Source organism: Homarus americanus, unplaced genomic scaffold (assembly GCF_018991925.1).
Source record: "Homarus americanus isolate GMGI-L3 unplaced genomic scaffold, GMGI_Hamer_2.0 scaffold7626, whole genome shotgun sequence".
NCBI classification, from domain to species: domain Eukaryota; kingdom Metazoa; phylum Arthropoda; class Malacostraca; order Decapoda; family Nephropidae; genus Homarus; species Homarus americanus.
In genome coordinates this window covers 3703161-3721242 of record NW_024718273.1, presented here as the reverse complement: position 1 = coordinate 3721242, position 18082 = coordinate 3703161, and the positions used below count along the sequence as shown (strand labels likewise).

The 18082-nt window shown below is 48.7% G+C and overlaps 1 protein-coding gene across 2 annotated transcripts in view; it reads right to left on the bottom strand.

Annotated features, from left to right (window-relative positions):
* Positions 1–18082, bottom strand: part of LOC121859378 (protein ANTAGONIST OF LIKE HETEROCHROMATIN PROTEIN 1-like) — a gene marked incomplete in the record, with an annotated part of 151949 nt that overhangs the window by 127374 nt on the left and 6493 nt on the right. For both annotated transcript variants that reach the window (XM_042356156.1, XM_042356157.1), the window contains 1 exon segment: positions 16742–16882. In XM_042356156.1, the coding sequence (XP_042212090.1) occupies positions 16742–16882 (141 nt within the window).

Below are 18082 nucleotides of genomic sequence, written 5' to 3'. Positions count from 1 at the left end.
CAACCCCAACACCACACACACACACCAACACCACCACCCACACACCCCAAAACCACCCATTAACTCTCAACACCACCCAACCCACACACCCCAAACCACCACAACACACCCCAAAACCACCAACACACACACCCTAACACCACCCACACACACACACCCCAACACCACCCACACACACACCCCCAACACCACCACACACACACCCCACACACCACCCACACACACCCCCCAAAAACCACCAACACACACACTCCAACACCACCCACCCACACCTCAAACCACCACAACACACCCTGAACACCACCAACACACACACCCCCACACCCACCCACACACCCCCAAACCACCACACACCCCCCAACACCACCACACACACACACCCCTGAACACCACCCACCCACACACCCCCAAACCACCACACACACACCCCCCAACACCACCCACACACACACCCCTGAACACCACCCACCCACACACCCCAAACCACACACACACACCCCAACACCAACCAACCACCCCAAACCAACACAACCCCCGAACAACCACCAACACACACACCCCAACACACCCACACACCCCAAACCACACATCCCCACCAACACCACCCACACACCCCCAAACCACCCACACCCCAACACCACCCACACACACATCCCTGAACACCACCACCCACACCCCCTGTAAACCACACACACACACACACACACCCCACACCACCCCACACACACACCCCTGAACACCACCAACACACACACACCCCAGCAACACCACCCACCCACACACCCCCAAACCACCCACACACACAATTCTGAACACCCACACACACACCCTTCTGAACACCACCAAACACACACACACCCCAACAACCACCCACACACACCCCTGGGAAACCAACACACACCCCAACCACCAACCCACACACCCCAACCACCCACACACACCCCGAACCACCAACACACCACCCCAACACCACCACCCACACACCCCCAACACCACCCACACACACCAACACACCCACACCCCTGAACACCACCCACACACACCCCTGAACACCACCCACACACACACCCCCAACACCACCCACCCACACACCCCTTTAGAACACCTCACCAACACACAGAGACCCCTAAAACCAACACACACACCCCTGAACACCACCCACACACACACACCCCCAACACCACCCACACACACCCCCAACACCACCCACACACACACCCCGAACACCACCAACACACACACACCCCAACACCACCCACCACACACCCCCAAACCACCCACACACCTTAAAACCACCAACACACACACACACACCCCAACACCACCCACACACACACCCCTGAACACCACCAACACACACACCCCAACACCACCCACACCCACACACCCCAACACCACCCACACACCCCAACACCACCCACACAGACACACACCCTGAACACCACCCACACACACACCAGAACACCACCCACACACACACCCCAACACCCACACCCACACACCCCCAACACCACCAACACACACACCCCAACACCACCCAGCCAACAACCCCCCAACACCACACACACACACCTGAACACCACCACAACACACAGTCCCCAACACCTCACCCACACACCCCAACACCCACACACACCAACACCACCCACACATCCTCAGCACCACTGACCCACACCCCAACACCACACACACCCAACCACACCACCCACACACACCCCAACACCACCACCCACACACACATCCCAACACCACCACACACACACCCCCAAAACCACCAACACAGACCCCAAACCACGAACACACACACACCCAACACCACCAACACACACACCCCCAACACAACCCACACGCACGCCCCCAAACCACCAACACACACACACACACATCCCCAACACCAACACACACCCCAACACCACCCACACACACACACACCCCAAACCACCAACACACCAACCCCAACCCACACACCAACCACCAACAACACACACACCCCAACAACACACACACACCCCAACACCACTAACACACCCCACACACCCACACACACCCCAACACCACCCACACACACACACACACACACCCAATACCACCCACACACCAACACCACCCACCCACACACACATCCCCAACACACACCCACACACACATCCCCAACACCACCCACACACACATCCCCAACAACACCACCCACACAACACACCCCCCAACGCCACCACAACACACACACATCCCCTAACACCACCAACACACACACCCCAACACCACCCACACACACACAACCCCAACACCACCCCACACCCACACCCCAACACCACCTGCCCACACACACATCCCAACACCACCCACACACCCATTCCCAACACCACCACACACACATCCCCAACACCACCCACACACACACAACTCCCCAACACCTCCACAGTCACCATCAACACCCCTAACACCACGCACAAACAGCCCCACACCACCAACCCACACACCCCAACACCAGCCACATCAACCCCCAACAACCAATTCCCTCACACACACCTCAACACCACCCACCCCAACACCACCACCCACACACCCCAACACACCCACACACCCCCACACCCACACACACACACCCACACCACCAACCACACATCCTGTCCCATCCACACCCACACCGCCCCCAACACCACCAACCCACACACACCCCCAACACCCACACACACACCCCAACACCACCCACCCCCAACACCACCACCCACACCCCCAGCACCACCCACCCACACACCCCCACCACCCACACACACACCCCTACCACCACCAACCCACACATCCCAACACTCACCCACCCACACACTCTCAAACACACCCACCCACACCCCAACACTCTGCACCCCTGGGCAAACAACACACACACACATATCCAAACACCACACACACCCCCAACACCACCCACACCCCAACACCACCCACACACACCAAACCATAACCACATATTCCAACACCACCAACCCCAACACCACCAAACACACACTCCAACACCACCAACACACACACCAACAACACACACACCCCCAACACCACCACCACAACACCACACCCCAACACAACAACACACACACACCTCCGTCAACACCACTGACACACACACACACCTCCAACACCACCAATCACACCCCCTGAAACCACCAACACACACACCCCTGAACACCACCCACACATACACACCTTCAACACCACCCACCCACACACCCTCAACACCACCCACACACACACCCCAACACCACCCACACACCTCAATACCACCGACCCACGCACCCCCCAACACCACCCACACACACACCCCAACACCACACACACCACTAACCCCAACACCACCCACACACACACAATTCCCCAACACCACCACAGACACACCCCCAAAACCACCAACACACAGACCCCAACACCACCAACACACACAATTCCCCAACACCACCAACACACACACACACCCCAACACCACCAACACACACACCTCCCAACACAACCTGCACGCACACCCCCCAAAACCACCAACACACACACACACCCCAACACCACCAACAACACACTCACACACCCCAACACCACCCACACACACCCCCAACAACAACACACACCCCTGCAAACCACCAACACACACACCCCACAACCCACACACGCACACCCCCAAAACCACCAACACACACACACACCCCAACACCACCAACACACACTCACACACCCCCAACACCACCAACACACACACCATCACCACCCACACAAACACCCCAAACCACCAACACACACACCCCAACACAACCCACACACAGCCCCCCAACACCACCCACACACACACCCCAAAACCACCACACACACACACCCCCAAACACCACCCACACACAATTCCCTAACACAAATCCACATTAATATCACATTACCTAACATTCATTGTGCACAATTCCCCTAAACCACCATTACTAATATTACGACCCCACCACCCAATAACATCAATAACACCCCAACACCACCAACACAATAATAACCTCCCAACACCACCAACACACACAGTTAACTTCAACACCACCAACACACACCCCAACAACGCAATAATAACACAACCCCACCACCCACACACACCCTCATCACCACCCACCCCACACCCCCAACACCAACAACGCGCACACCCCCAAAACCACCAACACACATACACCTCATAACACCACTCAACACTTACACCCCAACACCACACCCACATTAATAAACACACCCCAACACCACCCACACACACACACACCCCAACACCACCCACACACCCCAACACCACCCCCACACCCCACCACCCACACACACACACCCAACACGACCAACACACACACCCCCCAACACCACCCACACACACACCCCAACACCACCTCCAACACACACACCCCCAACACCACCAACACACACACCCCAACACCACCAACACACACACCCCAACACCACCAACACACACAACACCCCCAACAATCAACACCAAACACACACACCCCAACACCACACACACACCCCAACACCACCCACACACACACCCCCAACACCACCCAGCCACACACACCCCAACACCCACCCAACACACACACCCCCAAACACCACCACACACACACCCCAACACCACCACCACACAACACACACACCCCCAACACCACCAACAACACACACACCCCCAACACACCCACACACACACACACACACCCCACACCAACAACGCACACACACCCCCAACACCACCACAACACACACACTCTAAACCACCAACACACACACCTCCAACACCACCAACACACACACACCCCCAACACCACCACAACACTCACACCCCCAACACCAACGTGCACACAGCCTCCAACACACCACCAACACACACATCCTCAAACACCTGCACACAGCCCCCAACACACCACCCACACACACCAACACACCCCCAACACCAAACCCAAACCAACCACACACCTCCAACACCACCAACACACACACACCCCAAACCACCACACCCCAACACCACCACACACACCCCCCAAAACCACCAACACACACACACACACCCCCAACACCACACCCACACGCACCCCTGAACACCACCAACACACACACACACCCCCAACACCACCCACACACACATCCTGAACAACACCACCCACACACGCACTGCAACACCACTCAACACACACACACACACCACCAACACACACACACCCAACACCACACACACCCCAAACCACCAACACACACACACACCCCAACACCACCCACACACATTAATGCACCCTGAACACCAAACAACACACACACACACCCCAACACCACCCACACACCCCCAAACCACCAACACACACACACACACCAACACTACCCACACATGGCCCCCAAAACCACCAACACACACACACAATTCCCCAACACCACCCACACGTGCACCCTGGAATTAACTAACACAACAGTTTACCCCAACACCACCCACACACTCTAAACCACCTCTAAACACACACACACACCCCCAACACCACCAACACACACACCCCAACACACAACCCCAAACCACACCAACACACACACACACACACCCAACACCACCACACGCACCCCGAACACACCAACAACACACACCCCAACACCACCCACACACACCCCTGGCCCACACACACCCCAAACCACCAACACACACACACCCCAACACCACCCACACCCCAAACCACCACACACACACCCCACCACCCACACACACGCACCCCTGAACACCACCAACACACAGCCACACCCCAACACCACCCACACACCCCCAAACCACACCAACACACACACACCTCAACACTACCACACACGCACCCCTCGGAACACCACCAACACACACACCCCCACCACCACAACACACACACACCCCTGCACCACCCACACACACGCACCCCTGAACACCACCAACACACGCACCCCCCAACACCACCAACACACACACACACCCCAACACCACCCACACACACACATCCCGAACACCACCCACACACCCCAACACCACACCCACCCACACACCCCAACACCACCCACACACACACAACCCAACACCACCCACACACCAACACCACCGACCACGCACCCCAACACCACCCACACACACACCCCCAACACCACCTGCACCACACACACCCCTAACACCTCCCACACCTCTAAAACAACACACACATATCCATAACACCACCCACAATATCCCTCTCAACACCTCACCCACACACACACCCCCAACACCACCAACAACACACAGACCCCAAACCACCACAACACACACACACCCACACCACCAACACACACACACACACTCCAACACAACCCACACGCACACCCTGAGCAAAACCACCAACACACACACACACACACACCCCCAACACCACACCAACACACACACACCCCAACACCACCCACACACACACACCCCAAAACCACCAACACACAGACTTAAACCACCACAACACACACACCCCAACACCACCCACCCACACACCTCAGGGAACACCACCCACACACACACCCCCAAAACCACCAACACACACACCCCAAAACCACCAACACACACTGGGACTTCAACACCCACTCCACCCACACACCCCTGAACACCACTCCACACACACAACTCCCCAAACCACCAAACACACACACCTGAACACCACCCACACACACACCCCAAACCACCACACACACACACACCCCCAACACCACCCACACACACAATCCCCAACACCACCCACACACACCCAACACCACCCACACACACACACACACACACACCCCCACACCCACACACACACCCCAAACCACCACAACAACACACACACCCCAAAACCACCAACACACAGACCCCAACACCACCACCCACACACACACACACACCCCCACCACCCACACACACACCCCCAACACCACCCACACACACACACCCTCAAAACCACCTCACACAACACACACACCCCCAAACCAAACAACACACACAAGAGACCCCAACACCACACACCCACACACACCCCAACAACACCACCCACACACACACACCCCAACACCACCCACACACACACACCCCAACACCACCCACACACACACACACACACCCCCAACACCACCCACACACACCCCAAAACCACCACAACACACACACCCCAAAACCACACACAGACCCCTAAACCACCAACACACACACACCCCCAACACCACCCACACACACTCCCCAACACCACCCACACACACACACACCTAACACCACCAGCCCACACACACACCCCCACACCACCCACACACACACCCCCCAACACCACCACACACATTCAAAACCACCAACACACACACCCCAACACCACCCACCAGCAACACCCTGAACACCACCTGGCCACACACACACCTCCCCAACACCACCCACCCACACACACCCCAAAACCACTGAACACACACACCCCAACACCACCCACCCACACACTCCTGAACACCACCCACCCACACCCCAACACCACCCACCCACACACCCTAAACCACCAACACACACACACCCCAACACACACCCACCCACACACCCTAGAACACCACCCACACACACACCCCCAACACCACCACCCACACACACCCCTGAACACCACCACACACACCCCTAAAACCACCACACACACACACCTAAACCAATCAACACACACACCCCCAACACCCACCACACACCTCAAACCACCAACACACACACACTCCAACACCACCCACCCACACCCCAAAACCCAACACACACACCAACACCACCCACACACACACCTGAACACTACTTCAACACACACCCCCAACACCACTCCAATCTGGCTTGACACCCCAAAACCACCAACACACACAACACCCCAACACCACACCACCCACACACACCCCTAGAGAACACCACCACACACACACACACACCCCAAACCACCAACACACACACCTAAAACCACCAACACACCCCAAACCACCAACACACACACCCCAACACCACCCACACACACACCCTGACCACCCCACACACACACCCCTGAACACCACCCACACACACCCCTGGTTCACCACACACACCCCTGAACACCACCAACACACAGACCCTAAAACCACCAACACACACAGTTCTGGGCCACCCACACACACCCTGAACACGCCCACCAACACATTAACACACCCCAACACCACCCACCCACACACCCCTCAACACCACCCACATTGGACAATACAATCTAACACCACTCCACACAGTCCCCATAGCACCACACTGTGATTCACGCCCCCAAACACCACCCACACACACACCCCCAACACCACCCACCCACACACCCCCAACACCACCCACCCACACACACATCCCCAACACCACCCAATAATACTATCACACAACTCTTAAACCACCAACAACACCATTAAGAGACCCCTAAACCACGAACACACATGCCACACACCCAACACCACCAACACACACACACCCCAACACAACCCACACACGCACGCCCCCAAACCACCAACACACACACACACACACACATCCCCATAACACCAACAACACACACACACCCCCAACACCACCACACACACACCCCCAAAACCACCAACACACACAACCCCAACACCACCCACACACACACCCCCAACACCAACACACACCCCAACACCACCAACACACACACCCCAACACCAACACACACCCCAACACCACCCACACGCACACACCCCAACACACCCACACACACACACACACACCCACACCACCACACACCCCCAACACCACCCACCCACACACACACATCCCCAAACACCACCACACACACACATCCCCAACACCACCACACACACACACATCCCCAACACCACCCACACTGCACACTTCCCCAACGCCACCAACAACACACACACACATCCCCAACACCACCAAGTGTGAGGCCAGACATACTGCCTCACACTGTCCTCACGCATTTGTGAATAAGTTACTTTATGTATAGAACTAAACAAATAATGTAAATGAAATATCGTGTAACTTTCAGTGCCATAATATCCTGACAGGGGTTAATATTATGACCCTTTGTAAACCCTAACTGTAATCCTTTTGGCCACACAGGATGAGTGTGGGGTGCACATAAGGTAGCTGGCTGCAAAATAAAATCAATCAAACACCCCTAACACCACCCACACACCCCCAACACCACCCACACACCTCTAACACCACCCACACACACCCAACACCACCAACACACCACCCACACACCCCTAACACCACCCACACACCCCCAACACCACCCACACACCCCAACACCACCCACACACCCCCAACACCACCCACACACCCAACACCACACACACACACCCCCAACACCACACACACCCCCAACACCACCCACACAAACCCAACACCACCCACCCACCCCAACACCACCCACACACAACCCAGCACCACCCACCCACCCCAACACCACCCACACCCCCAACACCAGCCACACACCCCAACACCACCCACCCACCTCAACCCCACACCCACACACACCCTAGCACCACCCACTCTCCTCACAACACCACCCACACACCCCCCAACACCATCCACACACCCCCAACACCAACACACCCCAACACCATCCACACACCCCAACATCACCCACACACCCCCAACACCACCCACACCCCAACACCACCCATACACCCCCAACACCACCCACACACCCCCAACACCACCCACACACCCCCAACACCACCCATCTGTGAGGGAGTTACTACACTCGTGGTTCGCTGTTCAACACCTCAGCTCACATGATCTACGTAGTAAACATTAATCTGTATGTTCACTGTATGTTCCTTCACTCTCTAATGAAGGCTTTTGTTAAACCACCAATGTATGTAATAAGTCATTTATGTCCAATGTATATTTTCAGCCTTCTAGGTAAACTTTTTCAAAACCGTTTATTATTATTATTTATTATTATTATACACCCCAAAATCAAACACTCATGCACACACTCTTCAACATCACATATACACACCCCAACATCCACACACACCCCACAACATCATTCACACACCCCCACCACCACCCATACACCCCAACATCACGCACACACGCACTCCCTCCCACCAACACACGCACTTCGTCTCAAACTACAATCGTCACTACTATTAATCAAATGACAGTCGTTAATGATACAATTTATTCAGGATCATTAAATCAAATTTATCTCTATAACATAATTAGAACAGGAGGCGATGGCATGACCTTTGTGGGGGTGGGTGGTCAGGGCTGGGTCAGTCAGGGGCGGGGTCAGTGGTTAGGGCGGAGTCGGTGGTTAGGGCGGGGTCGGTGGTTAGGGCGGGGTGGGTGGTCAGGGCAGGTCGGGTGGTCAGGCCAGGGAGGGTGGGAAGAGGAGGAGGGCAGGGGGAGAGTGACCACAGGACCCTCGCCACAAAGGTCGTGTCCCTCCCTCCACTTCCACTGCATCTCACCGCATGCCACTCATTCTCCTAAGACTGTCATTCATATACAATATTGTGCAGTACAGGTCCTCGTTACCGAGAAAAGAAATAATCTATCTTTAGAAGGTTGCCTGTTAACTGAAAAATGCGTTAATCAAACTATTGTTTTATAAATGGGTTTTGGCATTTGGTTCTAGTCACTGAAAAATTGCTCTAAGTCATTGTGTATACAAGGAAGTACATCACTTTGAGGTATGTGAGAAGGCTCCTGGATGATGATGCTGATGAGATTTTAATGGGGAGGAGGAGGAGTATGAGAAGAGGAAGGAAGTGGAGGTGGAGATGAAGCATTTTACTGTTTCTTGGTGAGTCACCTTCCCATGAAAAATGTTAGAATCCCTGGACTGAGGATTTCCACCAGGAACATCTCTACTTGAAGTGGAAGGCTGAGGCCAGCATCTTGAACCCGCTGCCTTTTACTGAAGAAACTGTCATTTTTTGTATGTGGGACATCTTCCTCCCTCATCATTAACTGATGATTGAAGAAGGAGACCACTGTGTCCTCAACATGACACAAAGCTAGTTCAGATTATTCCACATCTGGGAGCCTTGAAGCCAGTTTCCTGAACTTCTCCCAGTGGTTAAACAACATCTTTCAACTCTGAAGTTGACATATGGTCATCACTTGCCGTTTCCTCCTCACCACTGTCAGCCTCTAACATCTCATCCAGTTGCTGCAAGTAATCTGGAGTAAGTTCCTGCTCATGAGACATCACAAGCTCTTCTACATCATCCTCCTCCACTTCAAGGCACAATGACTGACCAATGGACACAATCTCCTGGTGTACCTCTCTTTCATCCTGAAATCCCTCAAAATCATGGACTACTGATGGCCACAGTGCTTTCCATGAAGAATTGAGGGTTCTAGTGGAGACTTTTTGCCATGAGGACACAATCAATTTTTCAGCCTCCTGGATGTTAAGCTGTGTCTTCCAGAACTGTGCCAGTGTTAGTTCAGGATCAGTGGAAGTTGCCTGATGACACCTCATGAAAATTTTCTTCATGTACAGCTTCTTAAAGTTGCTGATCTCATTCTGGTCCACTGACTATGATTGATGTAGTGTTTGGAGGCAAAAACAACACTTTGACAAAGTCAAAGTGAGACTCCAAAGTTCTGGCAAGTTGAGGGTCATGACCAGGGGCATAATCCCATAATCCATGAGAAGAGCCTTTAAAGGGAGTTTATTGGTGGTTAGGTAGCTCTTCACAGAAGGGCAAAACCCTCAACAGCCCATTCATTAAAGAGCTGTCTTGTCACCCATGCCTTACGGTTGGATTTCCAATAAACTCCAAGTTGTCCTCTTACCACTTTTTGTTGCTTGAACACCCTGGGGTTCTCAGAGTGGTAGACAAGCATAGGCTTCAGTTGGAAATCCCCTGAAGCATTGACACCAAGCAATAGAGTGAGGCGGTCTTTCATGGGTTTATGCCCAGGTAAAGAGGCTTCATCTCTGGTGATGAATGTCCTTTTGGGCATCTTTTTCCACAAAACAGCCCAGTTTCGTCCATACTGAACACTTGCTGTGGAAGATAATTTTCTATATCCATCAGTTCTTGAAATTCCACTAAAAATTTTGCTGTCCCTTCCTTATCAGCACTGGCAGCTTCACCATGTCTAACAACACTAAATATGTCACTTCTTTTCTTAAATTTTTCAAACCAGCCCTTGCTGGCCCTAAAATTTTCAATGTCTGTGCCTGAAGAACCAGGTTGATCTACCTTTAAATGTTTGTATATTCCCTGGCTCTTTCACAAATAAATTCAGTAGAAACTGAATATCCTTTCATCTGTTTTTCCCTAATCCAAATGAGAAGTAACCTCTGTTTCTGCTATTAGGGATCTACCTTTGAACACTCTGGTAGATTTGTCTCTCACTTTCACTTCCTTGAATTTGTCTTTCTGTGCAAGAATTGTCGACACAGTTGATGTCGACATGCCATATTCTTTGCTTAGCACATTTGTTCTGATGCCTTCTTCATGTTTCTTAATTATTTCCTGTTTCATCTGAATTGAAATCGCTTTTCTAGATTTCTTGGGACCCATGCTGGATTCAAAAACAATTTCAACATGTGATATTTTAAGTTTAATTGCTGTAAATAAAGAATATTTTCTTTAAATTAACACTGCACTGCGCTATATATCATCAATATGCAAAATAAATTTAAAAATGACCAATAATTTGACTAAAAACACAGAAAAAAAGCATTTATGTTGAAGAGAGTCTGAAGCAAGATGTTACTTCCACTGAAAAGACACAGAGACTGACGCCTGTTTGGTGTGTTGACAGGCTGTTTGGCGCGCATAAAACTAGTTTCCTGTACTTCAATTATGTTCAATAATTGTTAAAATTACTAAAAAATTTAAGATAAAACTTTTAAAATGATTGAATAGGACAACCTTCTTGATATTTACTAAAATGGTAAGGAATTTAAGCCCTAGAAACGATTACTGTATTGGCGGACTAATACGACAGCTGGTGTGCAATTGAAAACATGTTGAGGGGCGCTCATAAGGAATTCGTTAATCGAGGGAATGCTCGTTAACCGAAGTTAAGAATCTTATGGAAGGTAATTCGTTAACCGAAATCTCATTAGCCGAGGCGCTCGTTAACCGAGGGATCACTGTACATTATTTATTTGTTATTCATTAATTAGTAAAGATACATTACCCTTCAATTGTCATCAGGAGCTCATCTCTCTATATGCAATGGTATAATGACAGTTCATTATAAAAAAAATTATATAAAATATATTACCTTATTTATTATTAAAATATATAATGTAACCTGTATTATCTTTAATGGGTATACCGTACAGTGGTATAATCAGATTTGATATAGGCCTAACAAGAGCTAATGGCTAAGAGATCAACTTTATGTATAAACATGCTAGTGGGGGGATGCCATTGCCACGATTGCAATTTTTTTTTATTTATTCTTTATTAAACAGTATTCTCGCATGATCAGCCTCTTATGGTATATGTTTCATCATAAATAATATAAAATATTAAATAATAGAACAAAAATATGCCAGGTGTGTGTTTGTCTGTGCTTATGACATGTCAACATAATTATGTAGTTAGTCATTTCTGTCAACTGTATATTTTCAGTCCTCTAGCTGCAGAACTTTTTCAATAAACTGTTTAACTGACAGCTCATACACTTTATTTTCATCGTAGTGATGCAATGAGAAAAATGGAATGCCTACTCAGTGTAAGGATAGAGAACCAGACCAAGCAAAATGTGCTCATTAACACAATGGTTATTAAGGAGAAGGCCAAGAGTCTGTATACAGATTTAAGCCAAGAAGAAGGTGGTAGCTCTGATGAAAAGCCCTTTAATGCCAGCAAAGTGTGGTTTGAGCATTTCAAGAGACGTTCAAACCTACACATCATTAAGATGGTAGGTGAAGTAAACAGTGCTGATACTGAGGCTGCTAAAAAATTTCCTGCTGAACTAAAAGCAATACAGGGGATCCCCGACTTACAAACGTCCGACTTACGAACACCCGCCAATATAAACAAGGTCCCATAAGGTCAATTATTTTAAGAATCAAACATAGGTACAACTGGTTCATGGTATTAATGTACGAGAACCAGTTTGCGTGACGTAGCGGTGAGGCAGAGTGGCGGGTAGGGAATAATGCATCACCCAGCCACGCGCCTTGAGGAAACATCAGTACAGTACACCTTACACTCAGTAACGTGTAGTGCAAACAGTTGTTTTTGGCATATTAACTCTTTTTCGGCTCTCATTATGGCCTCACATGCAAACCTGATGCAAGTGACAATAGTGCATCCAAGAAAAGGAAAACAATTACAATGGAAGTGAAAGTTGATGTAATTAAATGTTCTAAAAAAGGCAAAACATCCTCAGTCATTGGAAAAGTGTTGGGCTTCAGTTGGTCAAAGGTCAGAAAATTTTTGAAAGACAAACAAAAAATTCTTGAACATGTAATAGGATCAACACCAATGCAATCAACTGTGATAACAAAACAAGGAAGTGGATTGTTAATTGAAATGGAAAGATTGTTAGTGATATGGGTAGAAGATCAATATCAATGGCGCTTGCTTCTAAGTCTAGCCTTGATTCAGGAAAAAGCGAGAACCTTGCTTGCTAAATGTGGTGATGAAAGTGAGGGTAAGATTTTGTTGCGAGTAAGAGCTGCTTTAACTGGTTCAAGGCAAGGGCAAACTTCCATAACAGTAAAGTGCAGGGTGAAGCAGCTAGTGTGGATGAAGTTGCAGCAAGTGAATTTCCTGCTGCTTTAGCTAAAATAATTAAAGAAGGGGGTTATTGTGCCAAGTAAGTTTTTAATATTGATGAGACTGATTTATTTTGGAAAAGGATGGCCGAATGCATGTACTTTTCAAAACAAGAAAAAACAGCACCAAGGTATAAAGCTGCCAAGGAGAGGTTGACCATACTGCTGGGGACTACAAACTAAAACCTTTGCTTGTCTAGTAGTCAGAAAATCCTAGAGCTTTGAAAGGTGTTTTCAAGGCAGCACTTCCAGTTATCTAGAAATCTAATAAGAAGGCTTGGGTTACATTGGCCCTTTTTGAAGACTGGTACCTAAATCATTTTGTGCCAGAAGTGGAGTGATATTGTATTTCAAAGTCAATACCTTTCAAAATTTTATTGGTTCTTGACAATACACCTGGCCATCCTCCATTTTAAGATAATGTTCACCCAAACATTAAGGTTGTGTACCTGCCTCCAAACACAACATACTGTATGTTTTACAGTCGATGGACCAGGGAATTATTGCTTCATTTAAAGCATATTATCTGAGAAGGACATTTGCTCAAGCTATCAGGGCAACAGAACGAAAAGAGGGTAGGACTTTAAAGAAATTTGGAAGTCATACAACATTTATGATGCTGTGTGCAGTGAAAAACATTGTAGATTCATGGGCAGAGGTAAAAGAAACCAATATGAATGGTGTTTTCAAAAAACTCTGCCCACAGTTTGTCTATGATTTCAAGGGTTTTGAAAATGATGTTGGGGAAGTGATACAGACAGTGGTAGACCTTGGGAACTAACTCCAGCTTGATATTCATGAGGATGATGTCACACAGGTGCTTGAGTCTCATGCTGAAGAATCAAGCAATGAGGACATGATTAAACTGTAGAAGCAAATTTTGTCAGAGGATGTAGAGGAAGCTGAAACTCAAGAACCAAAGCGATTCATTACAAAATAAAAGGCAGATGGTTTCAGGCTTATTGAAGAAGGATTGTTTAAATTTGATCAGCAAGATACCAACATAGCAAGATTCACCAAGGTTCATAGAGGTATTACTGAATGTCTTTGATGCTAGAGAGAGATTTATGAGGAGAAGAAAAAGTTTGAATTCAACCATCCCTTGAAAAGGTTTTTAAGAAAGTCGAAAGGCAGCCAAAACCACTCCCATCAACCTCTGCAGTATCTACAGAACCAGTTCCATCAACCTCTGCAGCATCTCTAGAGCAACTCCCATCAACTCCAGAACCAGTTCCTTTTACCTCAGCAGATTCTCCAGAACCAATCCTATTAACATCTACATCATCATCACCATCTTCAGTTAAATCCTAATAAAGACTCTGTCATGCCTACAAATGCCCATCTCTACAGGCAAACCAGTCCCAGGTTTCAATGTAAGTATTAAACTTAATTTTTACTATCCTTTCCTTTACTCATGGCGCATTTGCCATGAGTGGGAGGAATACATCCGTATGTGCATTCAGTGTAATGGTGGCCGGATAGAGCATATTTTGTGACTTACAAGTGATTGTAGAATAAAGTGATCATTTTGTCTGTGTATGGAGACTTTTGACTCACCCTGTAGATAACAAATACTTATATCACTTACAGTAAGGTGAGCTCTTTACATGATTTAACAAGTTTGGATGCATGAGATCACACTGTACAGTACAATGAAGTTGAAGGATCATATGACAGAAAATAATTAATTTTGTAAGAATTTACATTGATCTGGACTATCCTATGTAATAATCAGCCCACTATAGCAACATATTACTGTAGTTTCTCTTTGCATGTAGAGGTGATCATGATACCAAATGATTATTTTCTTAAAAGTTTCTTCACTATTTGGGAACAATTAATGACAGACAAGCACTTAAAGCTTTATTATCTTTCCAATGTGGGGAACCTATAATAGTGAATAATTTATTTACTGATAAGTAATTTCTCAAAAGACAGTGAGACACATTTTTCCTAAGGACAAAAGGACCACTTACCGGAGTTTTGTGATTACAATGATCTGACTCCTCTGGTAGCTGGATGTATATTCTGCGTTCACCATAAGCTGTGTTTTCTTTCAGTGCGAGGCGGAGAAGGAGGGACTTGATTCTCTTTGCATTCACAGTATGTTTATCCACCTATTTTAAGTAAATAATAATGACAATATTATGTTAACATCAATGAACAGTATCATCTAAAATTAATACGGCATAACAAACAGTGACCACCCACAACTTTAGGCCATCCCAGCACTACCTGTAGCTTTATTAACTACAGTACTGGCAGTCCATGAAAGACACAACTGATCTAGTATCTGGCATTTAACATGTGTTACTTAACAAAACTGCCAGACTGGAAGACATACAAGATATAATGATTTACCAGTTGTGATATTATTTAAAATAAGGTGTTAATAATATTCAGCCCTTTCAGTCCTACCCGCATACCCCGAACCAGGGCCGGCGCCAGCCTATTTGGCGCCCTTAGCAGGACTGCAGCTGGCGCCCCCATGCCCCCCCCACTTCACGATTGGGTTTGCCCACAAAGTAATCAAGGTAACATATTGAAGAAACTGTTTACCTTACACTGATCTATTTTAATTTGCTAATACATACATTAATTAGCAAATCCTCTTAAACTGTGGAATATCCAAAGAAAAGTACAATACAAGCAACATAAAATGATGGCATGAAAAGTGACTGTAAAAAACACTCAAAATCAAACTACCATTGTATTTAAATAATAAGCAATTCAATTAACATATGTCATGACATTCTGGATTCCGCCGTTTTCTCCTCTTTGCTACGTGCATGCTTATAACAGTTATAACTTGACTCTTCTTGACTTCCTGCAAGCGAATTCGTCAATTACATCATCACACAATAACTCCCTAGACACTGCATGGTTCACACTGATGATGGCCAGCCCACTAAGACGTTCCTGCGCCATTGTGGATCGCAACCGCAAATAAGTTTTTATCAGTTTTAACTTAGAAAAGCTCCGCTCTGCTGCCAACACCGTTACAGGGAGAGTTGCACAGATCCGCAGAGCTACCCACAAGTTCGGGAATACTTCAGTAAGTTTCTTTTCATGCAGGAAGTGCGAAATCCATTGTTGTCATTCTCTTGGAAGGCAAATCAAGGACACTCTGCAGCTCCATGGCCAGTTCCCTTCCATCAATGTCTGAGTGTCCCTCATGAGTAAGCGTGTTGCTGAGGGTTTGGCAGTGATCGACGATGTCTTTGTCAGACATGTCTGTGAACCCTAACAATACCTTGAACTTTTCATTCACCTCGCCCAAGGTCTTGAACCTCTCATTAAGAGAGGATATCACAGTA